The following is a 23,545-nucleotide window of genomic DNA, read 5'->3' as shown; positions in this document are numbered from 1 at the left end:
GCTTTGGAACATTAATTATTGTGAAAATTGCTACACAAGTATGTATGAAACACCCCAATTTGTCTTTCTTGTATAAATATCCAATTTATAATGTCTAAATTCAATAACATAAATAGGTGCCAAATATTAAATTGGAAAATATCTGATTACTGTTTAGTTAAATTAGTATTAATCTTCTTAATTACACTACGATTAATTAGTTTATTTAAACATTTTTATTATTCTATTCAGTCTAATTTGTGTAATTTAATTTGCTTTATGGAATTTTGCATAACCTATCAGAATTGTAATGTTTTCATTCCTGTTTGTTTTCTAATCAAAATCTGCATCATATTATTAAAATTATCCACCTAAATAAACATCATATCATTTATTTAAAGTATTTTTATGAATTATTTATATTATTTATTGATTAAAAATGTAGCTTTCCATCCTATGAATCTCCTGCGGCCCCAAAGACGGTTTGAAAACACCTGCTATATGCTGCATAAAAAGGGCCAATGGTCAGTCACACAGAGCTCTTACGAGGTGGATTTCAGGCACATCACGCTGTCCCATTCGAATTTCATTAGCCATCACATGCATCTGCCTTGTGTCTTTGCACATGGCATCTTTTGAAGCAAATGGATTAAAATAAATACATGGCATTAGGCTGTGAATGAGCCCCCCTGATCTTTATGCATGGGCCACTCAAAGCATACAGGAAGCAGCGGTCATTTAATGAACAAGGGCAGAGATCCTACTATCGAGACACACAAGAGCAACGGAGGTTGCTCATGAAATGATCCCTGCTGAACATGCACATATGCTAGAAGTATGAATGAAATAATAGATATAGCAATATTTGCTGCAATAAACAAATCAACTTTTAGCCCTTGTTATTATTATTGATATTAATCATTTTTCTAGGGCCACATTCACAAGCTTACGCAAACATGAATATGCAGGAAAAGCAGATCCTGTATCTAATGAATTATTAGTTTCGATGTGATGCTCATACAACACATCAGCCAGTTTAAGATCAGTCAAGTGCTTGAGGAGAAAGAAGACTTCATATTGGAGAGGAATAGTCTGGCTTATGCATGTTTGATTAATGAGCAGTGAGTCTGACTTATAATAACATCCCTCGTATCCCATCTCCAATGGAGAATAAATCATTTATAGTCAGTGCTTCTGCAAAATAACTAACATGTAACAGCCTAGGTGCACTCATTTTATTTGCTGCTTAAATTTGTTAAGTTAACTAAACTGATTTGTGTTGGGACAACATGAATGAATTGTGTGGAACCCTGCTATTTGTACAGCGTGGACAAGAGTGGTGTAAAGTAATGAATTGCAAATATTTAGATTACTTTAACTGAGTAGTTTTTCCCTTATGTACAGTACTGTGTATATTTGTAGTGCTGTCTTGATACTTTTACTGCACCTTTTCTTCTACCTGCAGTCATTACTTTGTTTTTTCTTGTCTACAGTGATTGACCAGGTAAAATAATCAGCGATGTAATTTCAGTCCAGTCAAATTGCGGAACTATTACTGTATTAACAGTGTCCAAAAGGTTGCAAAATCCTTGCATGTAGCAACCAACTGAATGGATGCAACTGTTGACTAAACTTGCAAAATGGTCTTAAACAACATCTAAATGCACTACAGAATGTTACGTTTACTAGTACATGCAAAGATTGCATGTATTCTATCAGTGCTACATGAGGTTGGTTTGCAGCACCAACTGCTGGACACTCTTAGCTTACTTATAAGTCAGGGTTCAAAAAGCATAATAAGCATGAACATATCATTGAAGCTAGATTTTATGCAACTTTTTTTTAGATATTTAAATTACACAGAAAGCAGGTTGATGCGTTTACAAGCAAAATCCATCAGCTTATATATATTATTATATTTGAATATGTTCTTAAGTTAAATTTTCACATTTTAAATCTATAGATCAATTAGCTATGTCACGCGGGTTCCCAGTTGCAAAAAGAGACCGGTGGCAATAGCAAACATGTTGTGTTGTGCAGTAAAATGCCAAATTCGAAGTCCAAAAATAGAAAACTTTACATTTACCATTTTGATTGCAGCAATAATATCAGCGACAACAGTTACATATGGTTAATTAAACTGTGGACACTAAATGCTAAGAATGAAACGTGAAAGTGTAAGTTATGAAGGTAAAGTTGGTTTTATATTCACACTTTCATTCAGTAAAAACTTGTGAAACACTCCCTATATTGTTTACCACGGCACTTAAAATATACTGTCGGAAATAACCTGCAAGTGTGACTTGAAAACAGCATTAACACTGTTTATTTGACTGTGAACAATGTTGTACTGTAATAGTCATTGGCTGCTAATATGATTTTGCTGTTTAGAGTTTGCAAATAATACTTTTTTGAAATTATATTATTAAAGAGAAAGTCAGAGTGTGGGAATATAAAACCAACTTTACCTCTAGTTCACATACCCTGCCGTACAGGTGCAGTTCGCTCTCAGAATGCTGTAGTTTTGCTTGTTGATGATTACCCAGGCCTTGTATAACGTTAGCTCCATCTTTTTTCCTTGTCTTTGGCTAAGCAGAACCTCGGTTTTTAGCACTACAAAGTTTTGAATCTGGTAATCATGGAGCATTATTTCTTGCACATGATCACACAGAACAAAATTGTTGGCATCCAAAGACTTGTAAGCCTTTAACTTCTCTCTTATTAAAGCACTTAGAGTTTCAGTGTGATAGTACATTTGGGGCTGGATGCTTGGCCATTTCATCTTATCCAGTGTCCATGGAGAGGATGCTATCGCAAATGAACCTGTCAGACGAACGCCGCTCACTTTAACGTTAATTTTAAAACGGTGCTGATCACATGGTGACAAGCTGTTATAATACGCTGAAATCATTATGTAAATAATAATATATATAATACGTAATCACAATAACTTATCTATAATACAACAACAAACTCCGTACAGCATCAGATGTCATTCCCTTGCTGTAATTGCTAGCGGTCCCGGTGTTTTCCTGCCACCTCACTGCGTGCGCATCCTGAATTTTTACGAACATGGTAATTTGTCTATAGTGCTTGAATGGCAAATCATTTTACTTGTGATGCACAGCTCAATTTTAAATTTGCAGTGAATTGACCTTATTCTCCGCCGATGAGTGGGCGCTGCCATTTGAATCTTTTTGGCTCGAGACTTCCGGTCTCATTCACTTCCATTCATTTTTAGACATTAAAAACTGCTCATTACGCTGCTTAATGTTGCAATTTGACAATTCCTTGTTATATTATTCTACTTGGTCTGTGTAGTCATGCAAACATTTGTTTGTAGAGCAAGTAGTTTGACCGTTTTCTGCCGTTTATTATTCCTAGTCATTTCTCCCATAGGCGACTGAATCGGAAGTTCTAAGACAATCGCAAAAACAGTCGCACTTCCGCATTTTAGAATAAGGTCAATAAGGTGGAATAATCCACATAGTGTAATTCTCACAACTTTTTACTCATACTTTGAGCAATATTTAGAAAAGATACTTTTAATCTACTTGCACAACATAATCTACATTGTTTTGGCAAGTAATGCTACTTTTACTCGACTATGATTTTCAGTACCCTTTCTAAAACTTGAAATCTATTTAACCCTATTAACACCTCAGAAACTTGACATTTACATAATTGGACAACTGTATATCTGAATATCTTCAATTATAAAACATTTAAAATGATGACATTTCAGATTCTCAATAGAGTTTAGTGTAGCCCTGAGTAAGTGAAGTATAATTGATTTGTACCTTGAGTATTAAGGCCATTTAGTCTATTAATAATGCTACTGCTGAATTTCGGACACATGCTGTGAGCATTTCCTATACAAAATATTAACAGACAGATTTGCAGTATTCAGTCAGGTATATTATAAAAGCAAAATGTCCTCGTACTCTTCTGCAACCTCCTGAATAACACTTAACATCAAGACACAAGAAAGGAAACTAGAAATAGACAGCCATTCAGAATAACCTTGAGCACCACAGCTGAACTCTTCATTTTTGTGTAACAAAGGATTAAAAAGCGCCCGGAACGTCATAACCATGGATGTACAAATAAAACACAAATAAAATATTAATCAATTTGCAACTCACTTTAGTATTAGAGTTGATTTAGTAGATTTAATGCATGTTCATGGCAGGCAAAAAGGACAATTCACAATGTATCGATAGAGATAAAAAAAATCTATTATGTTATGCTATATGTAGGCATTCCTCAGAAAATAAACTACATCTGAACACAACATTTGTTCCATTCTTTAACATGACAATTACTATGTTATTATTATGGTTGTTCCAAATATACATGACTTCTTGACTACAGTTCTCAACTATACATGTACTGCAAATAATTTGCAACCATAATCCATTTCTAAGACTTAATTAACTATATTTTATAAAGCATTATAATTAAATTCAATGTCTTAACCCTAGGGACATTTTGTTTTTTATAAGAACATTTCACAATGTATTGAGAGAGCAGAGCTGCTAAAAAAAACCTATAATAAAAACCTTATGGAATAGTATAGTATATAGTTTAGTAGATAGTATAGTATAGTATAGTATAGTATAGTATAGTATAGTATAGTATAGTGTATAGTATAGCATAGTATAGTATAGTATAGTATAGTATAGTAAAGTATTTATTATTATATTGTTCCAGTAGACATTCCTCAAAAAATACTGTACATCTAAACACAAAAATGTATTTTCTCTAGACAAGACAATCACTATTTTATTATTATGGTTATTCCAAGTCCACATGACTTTGACTTCAGTTGGCAAACTATATCACCTCAAATAATTTGCAACCATAATCCATTTCTAATACTTACTTAACTATATTTTCTAAAGCATTACAATTAAATTCAATGTCACAACCCTAGGGACATTTTGTTTTTAAAAGAACATTTCACAATGTATAGAGTGCAGAACTCCTAAAAAAAACCTATAATAAAAACCTTATGGAATAGTATAGTATATAGTTTAGTAGATAGTATAGTATAGTATAGTATAGTATAGTATAGTGTATAGTATAGCATAGTATAGTATAGTATAGTAAAGTATTTATTATTATATTGTTCCAGTAGACATTCCTCAAAAAATACTGTACATCTAAACACAAAAATGTATTTTCTCTAGACAAGACAATCACTATTTTATTATTATGGTTATTCCAAGTCCACATGACTTTGACTTCAGTTGGCAAACTATATCACCTCAAATAATTTGCAACCATAATCCATTTCTAATACTTACTTAACTATATTTTCTAAAGCATTACAATTAAATTCAATGTCACAACCCTAGGGACATTTTGTTTTTAAAAGAACATTTCACAATGTATAGAGTGCAGAACTCCTAAAAAAAACCTATAATAAAAACCTTATGTTATAGTATAGTATATAGTTTAGTAGATAGTATAGTACAGTATAGTACAGTATAGTATTTAGCATAGTATAGTATAGTGTATAGTATATAGTATAGTGTATAGTATTTAGTATAGTATAGTATAGTATAGTATAGTATAGTATAGTGTATATTATTATATTGTTTCAGTAGATATTCCTCAAAAAAATACTGTACATCTAAACACAAAAATGTTATTAATTCTTTAACAAGACAATCACTATTTTATTATTATGGTTATTCCAAGTCCACATGACTTTGACTACAGTTATCAACTATATCACCTCAAATAATTTGCAACCTTAATCCATTTCTAAGACTTACTCTATTTAACTATATTTTCTAAAGCATTATAATTAAATTTAATGTCACACTCTCCAGGGACATTCTTTGTTATTAAAAGGACATTTCACAATGTATTGAGAGAGCAGAACTGCTAAGAAAACCTACAATAATTATATTATATTATATTATATCAAATTGTATTATATAATATTATATATCACATTATATTATATTATATTATATATTATAACACATTATATTATATTATATTATATTATATTATATTATATTATATTATATATCACATTATTTTATATTATATCACATTATAATATATTATATTATATATCACATTATATTATATTATGTCACATTATATTATATTATATTATATTATATTATATTATATATCACATTATTTTATATTATATCACATTATTTTATATTATATCACATTATATTATATTATATTATATCACATTTTATTATATTATATTATATATCACATTATATTATATTATATCACATTATATTATATTATATTATATTATATTATATTATATTATATTTCAGTAGACATTCCTCAAATAAACTACTCTACATCCAAGTACTAAATGTTCTCTTTTATGTCACATTATTTTATATTATATCACATTATATTATATTATATTATATTATATTATATTATATTATATTATATTATATTATATTATATATCACATTATATTATATTATATCACATTATATTATATTATATTATATTATATTATTTTATATATCACATTATTTTATATTATATCACATTATATTATATTAAATTATATTATATTATATTATATTATATCACATTAGACATATATTATATTATATCACAGTAGACATTCCTCAAATAAACTACTCTACATCCAAGTACTAAATGTTCTCTTTTCTATAAAGTGACAATCACTATTCCCTGTGGTTGTTCAAATCCACATGATTCTTGACTACAGCTGTCAACTATCAACGCAAACAATTTGCAACCTTAATTCAATTCCAAGACTTACCCGAACATATTTTCTAAAGCATTATAACTAAAGTCAATGTCACAACCCTAGGGACATTTTTAGTTGTTTTCTTGTCTCATGCACACACTCACACAAAAACCTTGAGCTGCTAAAGCACAGTACAGCATTAACTCTCTACGCACCAAAAACAAACCACAACACACCAGAGTCCTTGACATGAGAAGATCTCAACGAAACCGTATTGAAAATAACTCCACAAGTGACAGCGCTGTGCCAGACGTTATGTGTATGTTAAAGTTGAAGTGTCACTTACTGAGCAGCCTGTAGTCCATCCTCTGCGAGTGGGAGTGTTTCATGGTTGTGGTGGTCTCGCTGGCTCCCTGCTTCACACCGCAGCGGCGAGAGGAGCTCAGCCACATTTAAACTCAGCTGCCAGCTCTCTACTACCACAAATCTGACTCGCTGCATATCTCACTCACACACACACACACACGCACTGTTTGGCCACTCGTACTCCCCTCCCTCCTCTCTCTCTTTCTCTCAAACACACACACACACACTTACTCTCTCCATTGGCTGCTCCTTCCAGGCAGGTCATGTTACTCATAGATGAAAGCGACACATCGTGTTAAGTGCAGGGCGAGGAAATCGAGCGGCCAGACGTGCTCTGATCACCTGTGTGTAGTCTTCGGATAAGAGTCCAGTGAGAATTCAACAGGCAAACAAGGACTTTATGATCTAAATTTGGGCATGGGACTTTGGGGACGTGCTTGTTTCCATCTTTAACCTTCCCAAGTACATCCTGAGAAAGACTGATCGAAGGACAAGAGCTCATCCAGCGGTTTTATGGGCCATATGCGAGCTCCATTAGGCAGAGAAAAAAGCCGTCAGGTAGATCCAGGGCTCGCATTTTTTTATAGCTATAACGACTGAAATCAATTGTGTCCCTGAGGAACTGTCAAAGTTATGGCTGTGTATATATATTTTACTTGAATACTGGAAAGCCGCTTATAAAACTTCAGGAACTGTTGAGCATATCGACTTTTTCATGTCACTCAAAAAGAAGAAAGTTTGCGCACAAAAATGGCATGCAGCAAAAAAAAAAAAACAGCTCTATACCAGAGATGCCCAAACTAGAGCCAAAGTTGGCCCATGGTAACCTTTAATTTGGCCCATCCCATCTGAGAAGAGGGGGAGAATGGCAGGCATAGTCTGTTTGCTTTATTATTAAAAGCTAACTCAATGTTTAAATTAAATGATGTAAATGAATCAGATTTTATTAAATGTACACACTGTCAGCCTACAATCCTGAGACTTTGGTGAGCAAATAAAGTCAAAGGCAGATTGTGCTTGACTAGTGTATTCAGCACTGAACTCCACTGTGTTATAAATGTGATTGTTTATGTTTCTATTGCAATAAGTTATCATTTAAAAAGCTATACTGCATTAGTTCATATAATGTAAAGTAATGTTTTCTATTTATTTTGAAATATTAGGAAATAAATTAGGAATTCACCCATGGCAACTTTAATATAATATATAAAATTTGGTAGATTTACCTTCGGCCCACAGCTCTCAATGGTATTTGGGCTTTGGCTCTTCATACGAAAAATTCTGGCCATCCCTGTTTTATACTAACTATTCATATTCCTTCGGCTTATTCCTTTATTTACAAGGAGTCGCCACAACGGAATGAACCGCCAACTACTCTATATGTTTCACACAGCGGATGCCTTTCTAGCTGCAACCCAGCACTCATACAATACAACCAATTTTTAGTTCATCCAATTCACCTGTAGCGCATGTGTTTGGACTGTAGGGGAAACCGGAGCACTCAGAGGAAACCCACACCAACACGGGGAGAACATGCAAGTCTTCAGTCACTGTCTAATTTTATACAAGAAATATATCGCAGAAGACCTTTTATTAAAACGAAATCAAGAAGTCATTGAGGTTTGAATTAACCTGAGAGTAAAAAAAAATCAATCACAATGTTCATTTATTTTAAGTTCATAAGAATGTATAATATATTCCATATATACATTTACATTTAGTCATTTAGCAGACGCTTTTATCCAAAGCGACTTACAAATGAGGACAAGGAAGCAACTTACACAACTATAAGAGCAACAATGAATAAGTGCTATAGGCAAGTTTCAGGTCTGTAAAGTCTAAGAAGGAAAGTATTTGTATTTTTTTTTTTTTTTGGGAACAGTTAGTGTGATATTCAGAGAGGCAATTGCAGATTAGGAAGTGAAGTGGAGACTAAATAGTTGAGTTTTTAGTCGTTTCTTGAAAACATCGAGTGACTCTGCTGTTCCGATGCAGTTAGGGAGTTCATTCCACCGACTGGGCAGATTGAGCGTGAGCGTTCGCGAAAGTGATTTCTTCCCTCTTTGGGATAGAACCACGAGGCGACGTTCATTCACAGAACGCAAGTTTCTGGAGGGCACATAGATCTGCAGAAGTGAGAGCAGATAAGAAGGAGCAAGGCCAGAAGTCGCTTTGTAGGCAAACATCAGAGCTTTGAATTGGATGCGAGCAGCAACTGGCAGCCAGTGCAAACGAACTAGCAGCGGAGTGACATGTGCTCGTTGAGGTTCATTAAAGACCACTCGTGCTGCTGCGTTCTGGAGCAGCTGAAGAGGCTTGATAGAGTTAGCTGGAAGCCCGACTAGTAGAGAGTTGGAGAGAACAGTCTGGAGAGAACAAGAGCTTGAACAAGGAGTTGAGCTGCATGTTCAGATAAGAAGGGTCGGATCTTTCTGATGTTGTAGAGTGTGAATCTGCATGATCGAGCAGTTCTAGAAATGTGGTCAGAGAAGTTTAGTTGGTCATCAATGATATGCTAGCATATATGCTATAATATATGCAATATATGCTATAAAAACAGTCAAATAAGTTTAATGTGACATGGAGGAAGCTTTACAATTTCCTAAACGTGCATTAAAACACAACACACATCCCAAGCATGCCATCCCAAATCTCAGAGCTGTATAAATACACCGTAACAGTTTACCAAAACCTGGACCGTGCGTAATGCTTCACCTTGAGTGGCAAAGGTCTCAGAGTTTGCATTTTTTCTGCGAGCTCAGAGTCGCCTCTCATTCAGCACATATATGCGTGAGCGAGGGAGTGTGTGTTCTCCTGACCTGACCCAGGCAGCGCTATTCCTGTTCACCTCCATTTATCACCACTGAAACAGTGTTTGGATGCTGTCGTACTGTTTTTGAGCATCTGCCACACCACCCTGTAGTTTACAATTCTCCTACAATGAGTTCATGTTCATTTATAATCAAACCCTGCGATTTTTGATGGAGAACTCCACTTGGTTGCTCCCAAACAAAAGACTTTCTGGAGTAAATCTGATCCCCTGTGGATGGGCATAATAAAAGCCTTCGCTGCTGTGTAGATGAGGGATGAATCTTAGAGATGCAAGAAAAAGGAAAGGCACAGACTTCAATTTAATCTAAAGTCACTACTGAAAGAACCACTGGAAACTGCTAAAGCACCATTTTAGTAGAATTTCGGTATATACAGTAGTGTATTTAGGGCCATAATCAATAGACGTCTCCAGATCTTTAAGAGATGCTCTTAATTTCATAATAAAATCTCCTCAAATTATACATTTTGCTTGATCCTAGAGTAAAAGATCTTTAAAAACTCTCAGGATTTTCGATTCTAAATTGTAAGGGTTTTAAACCATTTTACAGTGAATAGCAGCATTAAAACTAAATTAAAGTGTGTAAATGTAAAACTTCTCCAGGATCAGGACTCAGCAAGTCTATTTATGTTGGCTAGTCATGAAAGTATTTGTGCATTTGCTGGAAAACATTTATTTTTCTAGCAAAGTTCAAAAACATTGGTCAAAATTTTCAAGATATGATTTTTCTGTAACAGAGAAATAGTTTAATTCAGCAAAAGCATTTGATAAAGTTTATGCATATTGAGATTGATATGATATATGACATCATAATGTACATTTCTGATGGTGTAAATGTATATTTGAATTAGATTTTTGACTTTTTGAAATTTATATTTAATTTTTTCAACGTTGACCGGAAAGTTTCAGTCAGTTTTGTAAGAATACACATCATTGAATTAAAGGTCTCAGGAAGTGCTTTGAATTTTTTATTCAATGTTAGATGTAATCTTAACCAAAAAACAAAAAGAGGGTAAGACATAGTGTAGCCCCTCCTCTTTTAAAAAAACAGCCAATAGCGTTTATTTTTATCACCTCTTTAGCTCAAGCACATTAAATGAAAAGAAAACGAGAAGTGACTTTAAGGGGCGGGACTTGTCAGATACTAGAGAGCATTTGATTGGTTATGATATGATGAGAAACTTAGTGACATGAATAAAACTGTTGAGCTATTTAGGCAGACATGACAAATTACAAGTTTTACATGTTTCTATCAGTTTTATATCTTCTAAACAGAAATCATGTCACTGTTTTGGAGCACAACAGCTTAAACCCAAAAAACTGATACTAACTTTAAAATAAAAACTAAAAAAAAAAATAAATAGGATCTTTACAGTGAAGTTAGTACAATTTTAAATTGTAATAATATTTCAGAATACAATGTTCTACTATATGTATTTTTGATTAAAGCTTAATTTAGAGTAAGAATTGTTTTCCAAATACACTATACATACATTATATTGTCTCTGCAAAAAGCAAATGTGCAAGAAGCTGATAATTTTACATATGTAATGTGAATGTACAAACAGCTATGACTGTCAAACAAAATGAAAACATCACTGCAACAATTATGTTGAAAAACCCACCCCCCAAAAATAATAAATGGATAAACTCAATGACTGAATGAATGCATAAACACAATGAATGAATTAATAAATGCATAAACACAATTAATTGATTGATTGATTGATTGATTGATTGATTGATTGATGCGTAAAAACAATGAATGCATGCATGCATGAATGAATGAATGAATGAATGAATGAATTAAAAATATATGAGGAGCCGAATTAGTGGTGCATTAGTGGTGCAAGTGACTGTGCAGTCTGGCCTAAAATGCCCTTATTGTTGGACATTCTTACTGCTGAACTCTGAAGCTTATTTGTTTTATCCACGTCTGCAGCAAAGAACTGCAGGGAGGGTTGAATGTGCAAAATCTACAAGCCTGAAATGTAAACAACAGCTAGTTGTTTGCATCTGAATGGCCAAAAAACCTATTTCAAAAGGGGAAAAAAAGGAAAACAGATATCAGGTGCACAACACTGCCATCTCCTAAAATAAACACAAGACATCTGTATGGAGTCAAAAATTAACCACGTGCACCATGGCCACATTGATTCAATCTGCAAAAACAAAAACATTTCACCAAGCGATCCAACAAAACTCTCTGCAGTCTGTAACCAACGCTGCTGCAAACAGCTAATAAACCCCAGCACACAACCAAACGTTTGGTGGCACTTAATTCCCAGAACATCTTTACCTCTCGCTATGTTTTTAAAAGGCCAAAAAAAATGGGGAGAATGTCCACTGAGAGGGGCCAGATTGCATTTTGGCATCGACGACCCACAGCTCAAGCGAGAAAAAAAAAATGATAATGCTTGTGTATTTAATTATGGGGCCACAAATACCAGGGTCACTGACTCATGGTCCCACACAGACGTCATGTCAACTGGAATTAGTCCAGAGAGTGCTGGAATCACGGAGGATCATTTTACACAGACATGTCTCACCAAGGGCTTGAAGGTTACTCTGCAAATGGATGAGCGCCAGGTGATAAGCTAAGGCAGCCAGAATCAAATTAAAGAGATAGCGCTGTCTGACTTTTAGCAAATCAAAGCAGGCGTTTGAAGTGCGCTGTTAGAAGGGGCCGGCGAGCGGAGAGAAAGAGGCGAGGGGTGAGGAAGTCAAAGGCAGACGCCCCTCTCCCCCGCGTTGCTCACATTACACAGTCCTCGCGGAGGAGAAATGATCTTCATTAGTTCATAACCTGCTTCTGCGGCGCCTGGAAGAGGCCTTCTCATAAATCATCTTCCAGCAAACAAAACTGCTGTGTTCTCGTCAGAGTGAAAGACTAGCACAGAGTACATTTACATGGACATCAATACTACGATTTTGATAGGATTAAGACAATACTCTAAACAGAAATCCAGTTAAGACATATGAGTATTCCTCACTCGAGTCACATTCAGCGTTTCATTACTTACTTACTTCATTACTGTAACAGCATTACTTTTGACAGTAACTAATACTGTATCCCATTATATTTTAAATATATTAACTCTGTTACCATTACAATATGATGATTGTCCTTTTTTGGTAGATTAATAAATATTGGCTGCAGTCTAGCCTACATCTTCCCGTTTACATCGGCGACGCATTGTGGGATTGGTAGATGCCATCCAACCACTTTAAAGAAGACACGTCGTGTATGAGGCGCCAGACTGGACAAAAGTAAAGTGGAAGCAGAGAGACCGCTGCATGCGAGAGAGCCCAAGTGTGAGCGCGAGAGAGACCGAATGATCGTGAGGTTACTTTTTGGTGTAAGTAATCAATAAAGTAATTGAATGAAGTAATTAGTAACTGTAACTAGTTATTATTTTTCAGTAACTAGCACAACACTGCTTGCATTATTGAAGTGCAGTACAGACATGTAAACACCTTAAATCAAACTATTACCATCATGTAGGACTTTTCCGCCGCATTTTAAATTACATTAATCTTAATTCTATATCCTTTTACAATGTAGATTGTGTCAAAGCAGCTTAAAATAGAAGTTCTAGTAAACGGCAAACTGTGTCAGTCCAGTTTTCAGAGTTCAGTTCGGTGTGGTTGAAATTTCACTGCTAAAAAGTCTAAACACTGAAGAGCAAATCCATCGATGCACAGCTCCACAAGTCCCGAACTAAGCAAGTCAATGGCGACAGTGGCAAGGAATAAACTTCACCAATTGAAATAAGTTTAAAATGCTTGAACTTCTTTTACACACGAGCTCAACCAAGACCAAAATGTAATTTTACAGTCAAATTTACAAATGCTTTCACACTGTATAACAGAACAGATAACATCATGTTCTAAACACAACTTACACAGGCTAAAGTCAACTGCACAAAAACTGTACAAAAGCACTCACATCTCTCTAAACTGGGTGCTCAGCCAAAAACGCAAAAGGTGCAAATTAAATATTCATCAAAGGCGGCAACACCAAAGCTCCAAAAATACAAATTTACTAAATGAAAAAAGCTGACACAAAGCGTGTTTTCATTAAATAAATTTGTATTTTTGGAGCTTTGGTGTTGCCGCCTTTGATGAATATTCATATTGTAAACTGAAACATAAATATATTCCCTGTATTTTATTTTATTGCCAATGAGAAACAGCTTATTCCATATATATATATATATATATATATATATATATATATATATATATATATAAATATATATATGAACAAGTGAGCGCATCAAAGAACGTCACCAATATGTCCAGGTAAGGTTATGCAATACAGTCATTACTGTACTATACTCAGTGTGTTTTGCAGTAAACTACTCTATAAACCTGGAGTTAGTACATACAGTAGATAACAGTACAGTACAGCATTTACACTCTAATTACTTTTAGAGAGTCATAGGGCTCTATTTTGACGGTCCATGCACAAAGTGCAAAGAGCAGGGCGCAAACGCATTCAGGGCGTGTTAAAATGCACTTTTGCTAATATAAGGATGGAAAAATCCGCTTTGCGCCACGGTGCATGGTCTAAAAGAGTTGAGTTTATTGTCTTTATGAGTTTTAGGTGTGTTTTGAGAATAAACCAATCAGAGTCTCATCTCCCATTCCCTTTAAGAGTCAGTTGCGTCACGCCATGGTGCATTTGCTATTTACATGACGTAAAGTAAGTGTAAGTGGAAAAACTGAGCATTTCACTAGCAAGAAAACCGTTAAACAGAGCATCTACAGCGCTAGAATGAGAGATAAATTATTAACTTTCACTTTTGCTCTCATGAATAAGAAAACCTTGTACGCACAGACATCAATTAGTCTATAAATAATTAATTTAGTTTGTTAAGCGCAAAAAATTGTTTTAAAACTATTTCTAAATTCAGTTCTAATTTCCAGCAAACGAATAACGAAGTGTGTTCAAAAAACACACAAAAAGTTATATCCAATTACACATGCTGCGCCCCATATGGTCTAAAATATGGTGGGCAAATCTAAGCTTGTTTTTAATAAAACAAATATAAATATGGATATAATAAATAATACTGCTAATAATATTAACATTATACAAAAGCAAATTGTCACGAATTAACTGAAAAAGCCCCCCGAGATGAAGAAGGCATGAAGGCAGTGTTTTTTTATATTTATGTAGGCTAGAAAATAATGTTTTGTAATATTTTAATCCTTTATATTTATTTCCTATGTATATCCTTATTATGTCCTATATACATCCTTAATATTTTAATTCTTTTTCCTATGTAAAGATATTTGCGTATTGCTCTACATCTTGTGTGTATTAAGCAGTGTGTAAGCCAGGCGCACAACTAACAAGCTCTGCGCTGGACAACAGACCGGCTTTGTTTTGGTCTATTGAAAAATCTATTACAGTTTCTCAAAATAGCAACGCAACTCAACACGCCTCCCTTTTTAGACCAGAACGCCTATGGACGCACATGAGCGCAAATGCATTTGCTATTTAAACAGCTAGGCCCAAAATGTCAAAACAACTCTTGTGCCAACCTGAAACTAGCAAACAACAGTTGCGTCGCGCCTTGCGCCACATTGTGCCGGGTGTATGATAGGACCCATGGAGTTGAAGGCCAAACAAGTCCCACAAGAAATTATCTATGTTGATGAGGCTAGCTTCAACTTGGCGAAGAGGCGTCGCCGTTGGAGAAACATAATAGGCTAAAGGGCCACAGTAACCATGCCGGGCCAGAGAAGAAGAAGCTGGGCAAATGCAGAAGACGGGGCAAATGACTTTATTTTTTTATTATAATTGCGGTGCTTTTTCTGTTTGTATATCTTGCAGTGATGTCCTTTTGCAAATAAAGTCTGTACTGCAGCAAATCTGTGTGTTTTTTAAATAAACTGTACATTTTATAATGCTACTCTGAGATGGTCATTCATTTTATTGTACTGAATTTCTGCAGCAAAAGAAACAAAATGCATCCATTTACTAAACATATCAAAACAAAACTGTATAGAGGCTTCAAATATAAGGGCAGATTTGACATATAAAATAATGCAGTCTCTGTAATGTCAGCGGATGATAGTGTTTTACTGTCAATGTGTTATGATGGACTTAATGTTTTTGTTGGAAGAGATCATGAGTTAGTGTTTTGAACAATGATTTGATTATGAAACCTGTTTGCAGTGTTTTGTTAGACATGGTGTGTTGTGTTGGTTTATTATTGTGTTTTGATCATTAGTTTTGGGGTTTAGTTTACAAGGTGTGATTTTGAGCATGAAATTAACCGTGTTTTAGGTGTGTTGGTGTGTTAAGAGATTAGGAAACTTGTTAAATGTATTGACAAAACGGTCATAGCGATTGTTAAAAACTGTAAGATGAAAGAAAATACAATATCCATTGGCAACTACAGTACATATTCCTTGGAACTACAGTATGTGCATGAAATATTATTCTATGTTGCAACCCAAACGCAACCTAACACTGCGAAACACACATAAACTCTCATTCACACACAAACACTACGACTAATTTAGCTTATTCAATTCATCTATATCGCATGTGTTTGGACTGTAGGGGAAACCAGAGCACCCGAAGGAAACTCACGCCAACACGGGGAGAACATGCAAACTCCACATAGAAATGTCAACTGACCCAGCCGGGACTGTGATCAAAGTTGACCAAAACAATTTTACATCTCAGGTCACAACATGACAACATAAAATCCCACACGTCTGTGCGCAGTCCTGCAGCTCGATTTAGCTTATTTGGTTGAGTATTTGCTTACATTTTTAAAAATCACACTCAAAACTGTTGATGCTCATAAATAAATGGCTTAAACACACAAAATCATTTGAGATTTCAGTGGAAAATGGCATCTTGCTAAAATAAAAAATACATAGATTATAAAGCCCATTTTAAACAATTAGCTTATATTTACCTCTGTAATAGTGTAATAATAAATACAATAGAATAAAAAGTAAATACAAATTACAATTAAGTAGTTTGTTGCTGCACAATCCCTAAAATGACTTTTAAATATGGCCCAGTTTACACCAATACGTCTTAGTTTTGACGCATAGGTTTTGCTACGGTTACGGTTTCTGTTGGAAGAGAACATGAGTTAGTGTTTTGAACAATGATTTGATTATGAAACATGTTTGCAGTGTTTTGTCAGACATGGTGTGTTGTGTTGGTTTATTATTGTGTTTTGATCATTAGTTTTGGGGTTTAGTTTACAAGGTGTGATTTTGAGCATGAAATTAAACGTTTTGCCAATTGTGTGTTTTAGGTGTGTTGGTGTGTTAAGAGATTAGGAAACTTGTTAAATGTATTGACAAAACGGTCATAGCGATTGTTAAAAACTGCAAGATGAAAGAAAATACAATATCCATTGGCAACTACAGTACATATTCCTTGGAACTACAGTATGTGCATGAAATATTATTCTATGTTGCGATGGACTCCCATGACATTTTATACACACTATTTGCTTTGTTACCAATAATGATTACATGTCTTCATATTTGCATTCCCGTCCACAGACAACAGAGCACTACTTGTAACTACAGTTTGCCACTAAACTGGTCTATACAATGCATAAGACGTTATCTTTGTTTCATTTAATGCACATTTATAATTTATACTACAAATATGTCGCATGTGAATATATTTATACAATTTATTTGTGTGTATTTGTTTACATAGATATACACAAAAACAAATGTACACTCTTTGTGCGCAACCTACACCTTGATTTCACCATTTATTCATCAGCAAAAGATGCAAAGCACATTCTGTTTGTCTTGTAGTGATGAAACTACAGATCAAACTTCACTATTTGTGTATTCCTGCCATTGGACAGTTGGAATGGCACAGTCCTTTCCTCTGTTTGTCATGTCACAGAATTGTACGTGAGATACATTTTCTCGACTCCAAGTTTTACTAAAAGCTTTCCTGTCAGTGTGCATTCCTTTGTTCAATTTTAAAGCAGCAGTTAGACAGAAAAGTGGTACATTTCTTTACCTTTCAGCATTGCTCGTCCTGTGGAGCCAACAGTGAAGCTGGGCAGGGAAGTGCGGGCCCCAAGAGCAGCTGTGGCCTCCAGCAGGGCCCCGCTCAGATGGGCTGCAATGCTGATTCTGCGATGACAAGCCCGAAATCTAATCTGCGACGGTGAGACCGGCGGCCATGACACCGCCTGGGCCAGCAGCTTCCTGGATCTGTGCAGGAGACTGACTTCAGGACTCAAAGTAGGAGCAGCATGATCAATCTGTAGAGAACAGAGACAGTAGGAAACCACGTTAGCTTGCAGATGAAGAGCAACTAAACTTCAATTAGAGTCATCAAAGAATGTGAAAATAAAGATTTATTCATTTTCTTTTCAGCTTAGTCCCTTTATTAATCAGGGGTCGCCACAGTGGAATGAACCGCCAACTTATCCAGCATATGTTTTACGCAGTGGATGCCCTTCCAGCTGCAACCCAACACTGCGAAACACACATACACACTCATTCACACACAAACACTATGGCTAATTTAGCTTATTCAATTCATCTATAGTGCATGTGTTTGGACTGTGGGGGGAAACCAGAGCACCCGGAGGAAACTCACGCCAACACAAGGAGAACATGCAAACTCCACATAGAAATGCCAACTGACCCAGCCGGGACTCTGATCATAAAGTTTATAATTTTCCAATGTATTCCACTCCTTTTGCCGCTTACAGTATTTAAAATGTAAACATTGATAAAAGGTCTCATCTCTGATGGAGGAATTTGGGATTTGTTCCAATTTTATATAATAATATAAATAATAAAAAAAATGATTTTATCGAACCTAAAAAATTTCTAATCATTAATGTACAAATTTATTATAACAATATATTTCTAAATAATATTATATAGTCATATTGAAAATATGTGAATGTGTTTTTCTCCCAGATATACAGTAGTGCAGCCCTTCCCTCCAGTGATCTGATCACCATCAGTGTGAACAACCCAACGACCCAACAGCAGGATCCTTAATAATGATGGTAACAACAGGAAGTTATTAGACTCAAAAAAAAAAAAGAAATCTAAAAATCTCCTCTGACCTTATAATGGCTTAATGTTCCTCCCTATACAAGCAGAAATGGAGAGTGACAATACCAGGTCTTCCCATCATTTGACTTCTATCTTTGAGCTTGTGCACATCTCCTCTCTCAGCGGTGAGCAGCCATTATTTCACAATTACTGACGGCAGACTGCATTTCTGCCAGCTGCTTCCAGGAAACTCATTACAGCGGTTGTCTGTGCCCTTCCTCTGAAACGATTGACCCAGCTTTTTGCCACCTTTCTCCCCAAACGGCGCTGCCTCTGATGATTATTAAACCTCTCTCATTGGATAAATGGATTCAGTGGCGGTGCTGTGCGCTGACTGCCAGGTGCTCGGAGCTAAAGAAAAGCAGCTGTAATGTGAGGACTATAACAGGACCGTTTTACTTACAGTAGGTTGTGTTAAAAGCAAAACCAGAAAGAAGTCACATACTCTAACAATTATCAATATACAGTATCAATATATTGTTATAGTGAGCATGCATAGCTACTTCAATATACTGTGATTTATTAGTTACTATTTCCTATACACTACCTGACAAACGTCTTGTCGCCTATCCAAGTTGAACAACAAATAATAACTTGACTTCAAGTTGATCATTTGCTATCAGAAGTGGCTTATTTGAAAGGCAAAGGCCTCTAGATTATGCTTATTTTACCAAAATAATAAATGTTCATGTCTTGATTATGAATTATTTAATTAGGACAGTAAGGTCTGACTTTGCTCAGACAAAAGTCTTGTCACTCAACAGGAATAATGTCCAGTATAGAATATAAAGTCATGCTGCAGTGGAAACAGAATGAATATTGTGACTGACTCCATCATGAGCTTGGAGGACTGCATCCATACATCTCTGACATGACTCAAATCCCTGATTAATAAAGTCATCTGGAATGCCAAAGAAAGTGTTCTTGCAGGACTCCCAGAGTTCATCAAGATTCTTTGGATTTATCTTCAATGCGTCCTTCATCTTAACCCAGACATGCTCAATAATGTTCATTTCTGGTGACTGGGCTGGCCAATTCTGGAGCACCTTGATCTTCTTTGCTTTCAGGAGCTTTGATATGGAGGCTGAAATTTGAGCAGGAGCGCTATCCTGCTGAAGAATTTGCCCTCTCCTGTGGTTTGTAATGTACCTGTTATTGGGCAGCACAAAAGTCTAGATACCTCAGGCTGTTGATGTTGCCATCTACTTTGCAGATCTCTCACACGCCCATACTGAATGTAAACCCAATTCATGATTTTGCCTTCACCAAACTTGACTGATTTCTGGGAGAATCATGGGTCTGCAGTATTTGTGATGATTGGGATGCAGTTCAACAGATTATTCATCAGAAAAATCTACCTTCTGACACTTTTCCAAATTATCAACCACACTATACCTATAATTTATTCATTCTATTTGTTTATTTTGTAGAAAACTGACCAAAAAAATACATTAAAATAAAAATAAAAATTTCATCAAAAGAGGTTACAAAAGAGCATTTTTCAAAAAAATTGGCTATATGAAGTGGTCAAAAATTGTTTCAATGTTTCCTGTTGCTATTTTGGGTTTTTCATCTATTTTTGTTTTCAGTCTTCTCAGCATAAAACATATGCTGGATAAGTTGACGGTTCATTCCGCTGTGGCGAATCCAGATTAATAAAGGGACTAAGCCGAAAAGAAAATGAATGAATGAAAAGTATTTCCATATAAAAACCATGATGCAGTTTGTGGAAACCATGACACATTCAGTTTCAGGAATCACTGAGGAATAAAACGCTGTTCTTTTGTAAGTACTATCCATCAGAAAATCATAAAAAAAGCCTTTTATTATAAACAATAACCTGATAAAAGCCCTAGAAAAAGTAATCAGCAGATGCAGTGTTCAAGGACGAGATGGGAAACATCTCTAATTAGAGACACAGAGGGTTTCGCTTTCCATGGAGGATAAAGGAGCTTATTGCCACAGCAACCAGGATGAAAGATTCTTGATGGTGCTTAGCAAGTCAATTGCTTCGTTTCTCATTTTTCTCACTTCAAACAAAGAAGACAACAACAAAAAAAAACTTAATCAAGATGAGGACTTGCGTAATGAGGCAATACCCCTTTGAAACTGACAGGAACTGTGTTTATGGGGTCTTCTTAATCAGGAAAATGAATCCGGGTTTAGTGTTCTCACGGAAAGTATGTCATCATCGTGTGTTTGAATGGCAAAGACATTTTTGAGTTGCTGCCGAACAATTGCATGATCTCAAAACATTTAATGTCACTTTGATTAGTCATTACATGAGTCAATGTTATTTAAAGGCCAGATGCACTCCTAAAAACAGGCAATGGCGGTCCCACACTAAAGAAAAGGCTTGCCTAAAAGCAGGTTTCATAAATATAACGAATAACTGTAAATTAATTTTTTTTTCAGAATTCCTCTATAATGTTTTAGCTTTTTTTCTCCTCTGTAATGTACATTAGAGCTCTTTTTTGTTGCATCTAATTTAAATCAATAATGTTTACTGCATTACTTAAGTTTCATGTGTGTTACCACGACTAGGCTATAGGTCACTATAATCAATGTATGGACCTTTCAAACAACACATGGACATGACCTCTATCATTTTTGGTGATGCAATATTATCACCCATACATAAACCAATTCTTGTGACATTTTAGCTGTGCAGTATCTTTATCTTCATTGGAGGTGTCAGTAAGGTTAAAAAACACTTTAGTATTTACTATTAATTACTACAGTATATTTTTCATGTGATGTATATTGTCATTCTGGCATTATATAATGAGTGGCATAAAATGGTCTCCAAATAATATCGTTTATCATGATATGTTTTGGTGCAATATATCAAACAATAAATAGATCTCGTGACAGGCCTAACCATGACAGTGCTTAACAATTGTGAGTATGAGTGTGCCTTTTGAATAATAATGCGTTCTCTGCTGTGTTCATTATATAAATTTCTCATTACCACATGTTTTGATTGTGTTTTTGCCTGAGTAACGAAGATACATCAGACTTGGTCGGTGTGCTGTCACTGCTGGGGACGATGAGTTAATGCACAGTGATGCATTTCAGGCAGTACTAAGACTTCTAGAAGGACCATCACCAAACAAAACTAAATCTGGGCCAATTACAAAGTTTGCACGTGACATGAAACATTACCAACACTAAAACACAACCTTAAACTGCATCTAAATTCATTAAAATATTTGTATTCTGCCTGTCAGATCGTATATGTTCCTCTAGACCAGTGGTTCTCAAACTGTGGTACGTGTACCACTAGTGGTACGCGGGCTTCCTTCTAGTGGTACGCGGAGGAATGAAAAATGTCATGTACATGCTACATATATTTCAAAATGTATTAAAAATTATGTTTATAATGTGCCATATATGACATATAGCCTATTTCAGAGGTAATCTGCCACGTTTGTTTTACTGTGCAGAGTTGTAGCTGCTTTACTGGGCCTACTGCGCTACTGTATTTCAATACTGCTCATTTTGGTGGTACTTGGAGAGACAATTTTTTTCTGAGGTGGTACTTAATGAAAAATTTTTGAGAACCACTGCTCTAGACCCTTCCAGAACACAATTACATTGCAATGTCTTTATTTTACATGTAAATGAATCACTGCTCCACAGTTCAGACAGCAGTTTGTCAAATAGGGAAAACAAACTAAACCATAAAAGAATAAAGGGCTCACATATAAGGCAAGAAATCATGTACATATTCCTAATAAAACAATTAAACAAAAAACACCAAAAGATGAATATGGGAGATATTTTCACAATGCCATGTCTGAAACAAAATGCTGTGCTTTACAATGCTGTGCAGAGCGAGTGATCATCCTACCAGCTCCATGTTTATTTGGCAAAACATAACACTTAAGTATGGGAATTTTAAACTTATCGTGAGTGGAAAAACTTAACACAGCTATATTTTGAAAATAAATAAAGAAATAACAAATCTTTTTTTAAAATTTTTTTATAGGCGTTTCCGACAATGCCGACCAAGTCTATGGTACATTTTAGTACGTCAAAACATTGGTGTAGTAACATTAAGTTAATTAAATATGGTAGTTTACAGAAAAAAATGTAATTTATATCATGGTTGATTCAACAATAACACAAAAAATATATTTTTTTAACCGTAAAACATTAAGATATAGTTTTGTTCTTGAGTGAGGGAATGATGAAACATGAGATTGACAGGTGGATTGGTGCAGCGGCAGCAGTAATGCGGTCGATGTACTGGTCTGTTGTGGTAAGGAAGCAGCTGAGCCGAAAGGCAAAGCTCTTGATTTACCAGACAATCTACGTTCCTTACTCTCACCTATGGTCATGAGCTTTGGTTCATGAGCGAAAGGACAAGATCTCGTATACAAGCGCCCGAAATGGGTTTAATTCGCAGAGTGGCAGGGCGCACCCTTATAGATACGGTGAGGAGCTCTGTCCCCCGGGAGGAGCTCAGAGTAGAGCCGCTGCTCCTCCATATTGAGAGAAGTCAGCTGAGGTGGCTCGGGCATCTGTTTTGGATGCCTCCTGGATGCCTACCTAGGGAGGTGTTC

General features: G+C 35.3%; 1 protein-coding gene across 51 annotated transcripts in view; it reads right to left on the bottom strand.

The window, feature by feature from the left end:
• plce1 (phospholipase C, epsilon 1) overlaps positions 1 to 23,545 on the bottom strand; it is a 159,939-nt gene that overhangs the window by 74,398 nt on the left and 61,996 nt on the right. For 26 of the 51 annotated variants that reach the window (XR_012387656.1, XR_012387657.1, XR_012387658.1 and 23 more), the window contains 1 exon segment: positions 17,920 to 18,166. Coding sequence is in view for 35 of the 51 variants with exons in the window: in XM_021480151.2 (XP_021335826.1) it covers positions 17,920 to 18,166 (247 nt within the window). In the remaining 16 variants the exon portion in view is untranslated. 51 annotated transcript variants of the gene reach the window in all.

Source organism: Danio rerio, chromosome 12 (genome assembly GCF_049306965.1).
Source record: "Danio rerio strain Tuebingen ecotype United States chromosome 12, GRCz12tu, whole genome shotgun sequence".
NCBI classification, from domain to species: domain Eukaryota; kingdom Metazoa; phylum Chordata; class Actinopteri; order Cypriniformes; family Danionidae; genus Danio; species Danio rerio.
The sequence above is the reverse complement of the archived record's forward strand: the minus strand, read 5'-3'. Positions and strand labels throughout refer to the sequence as shown.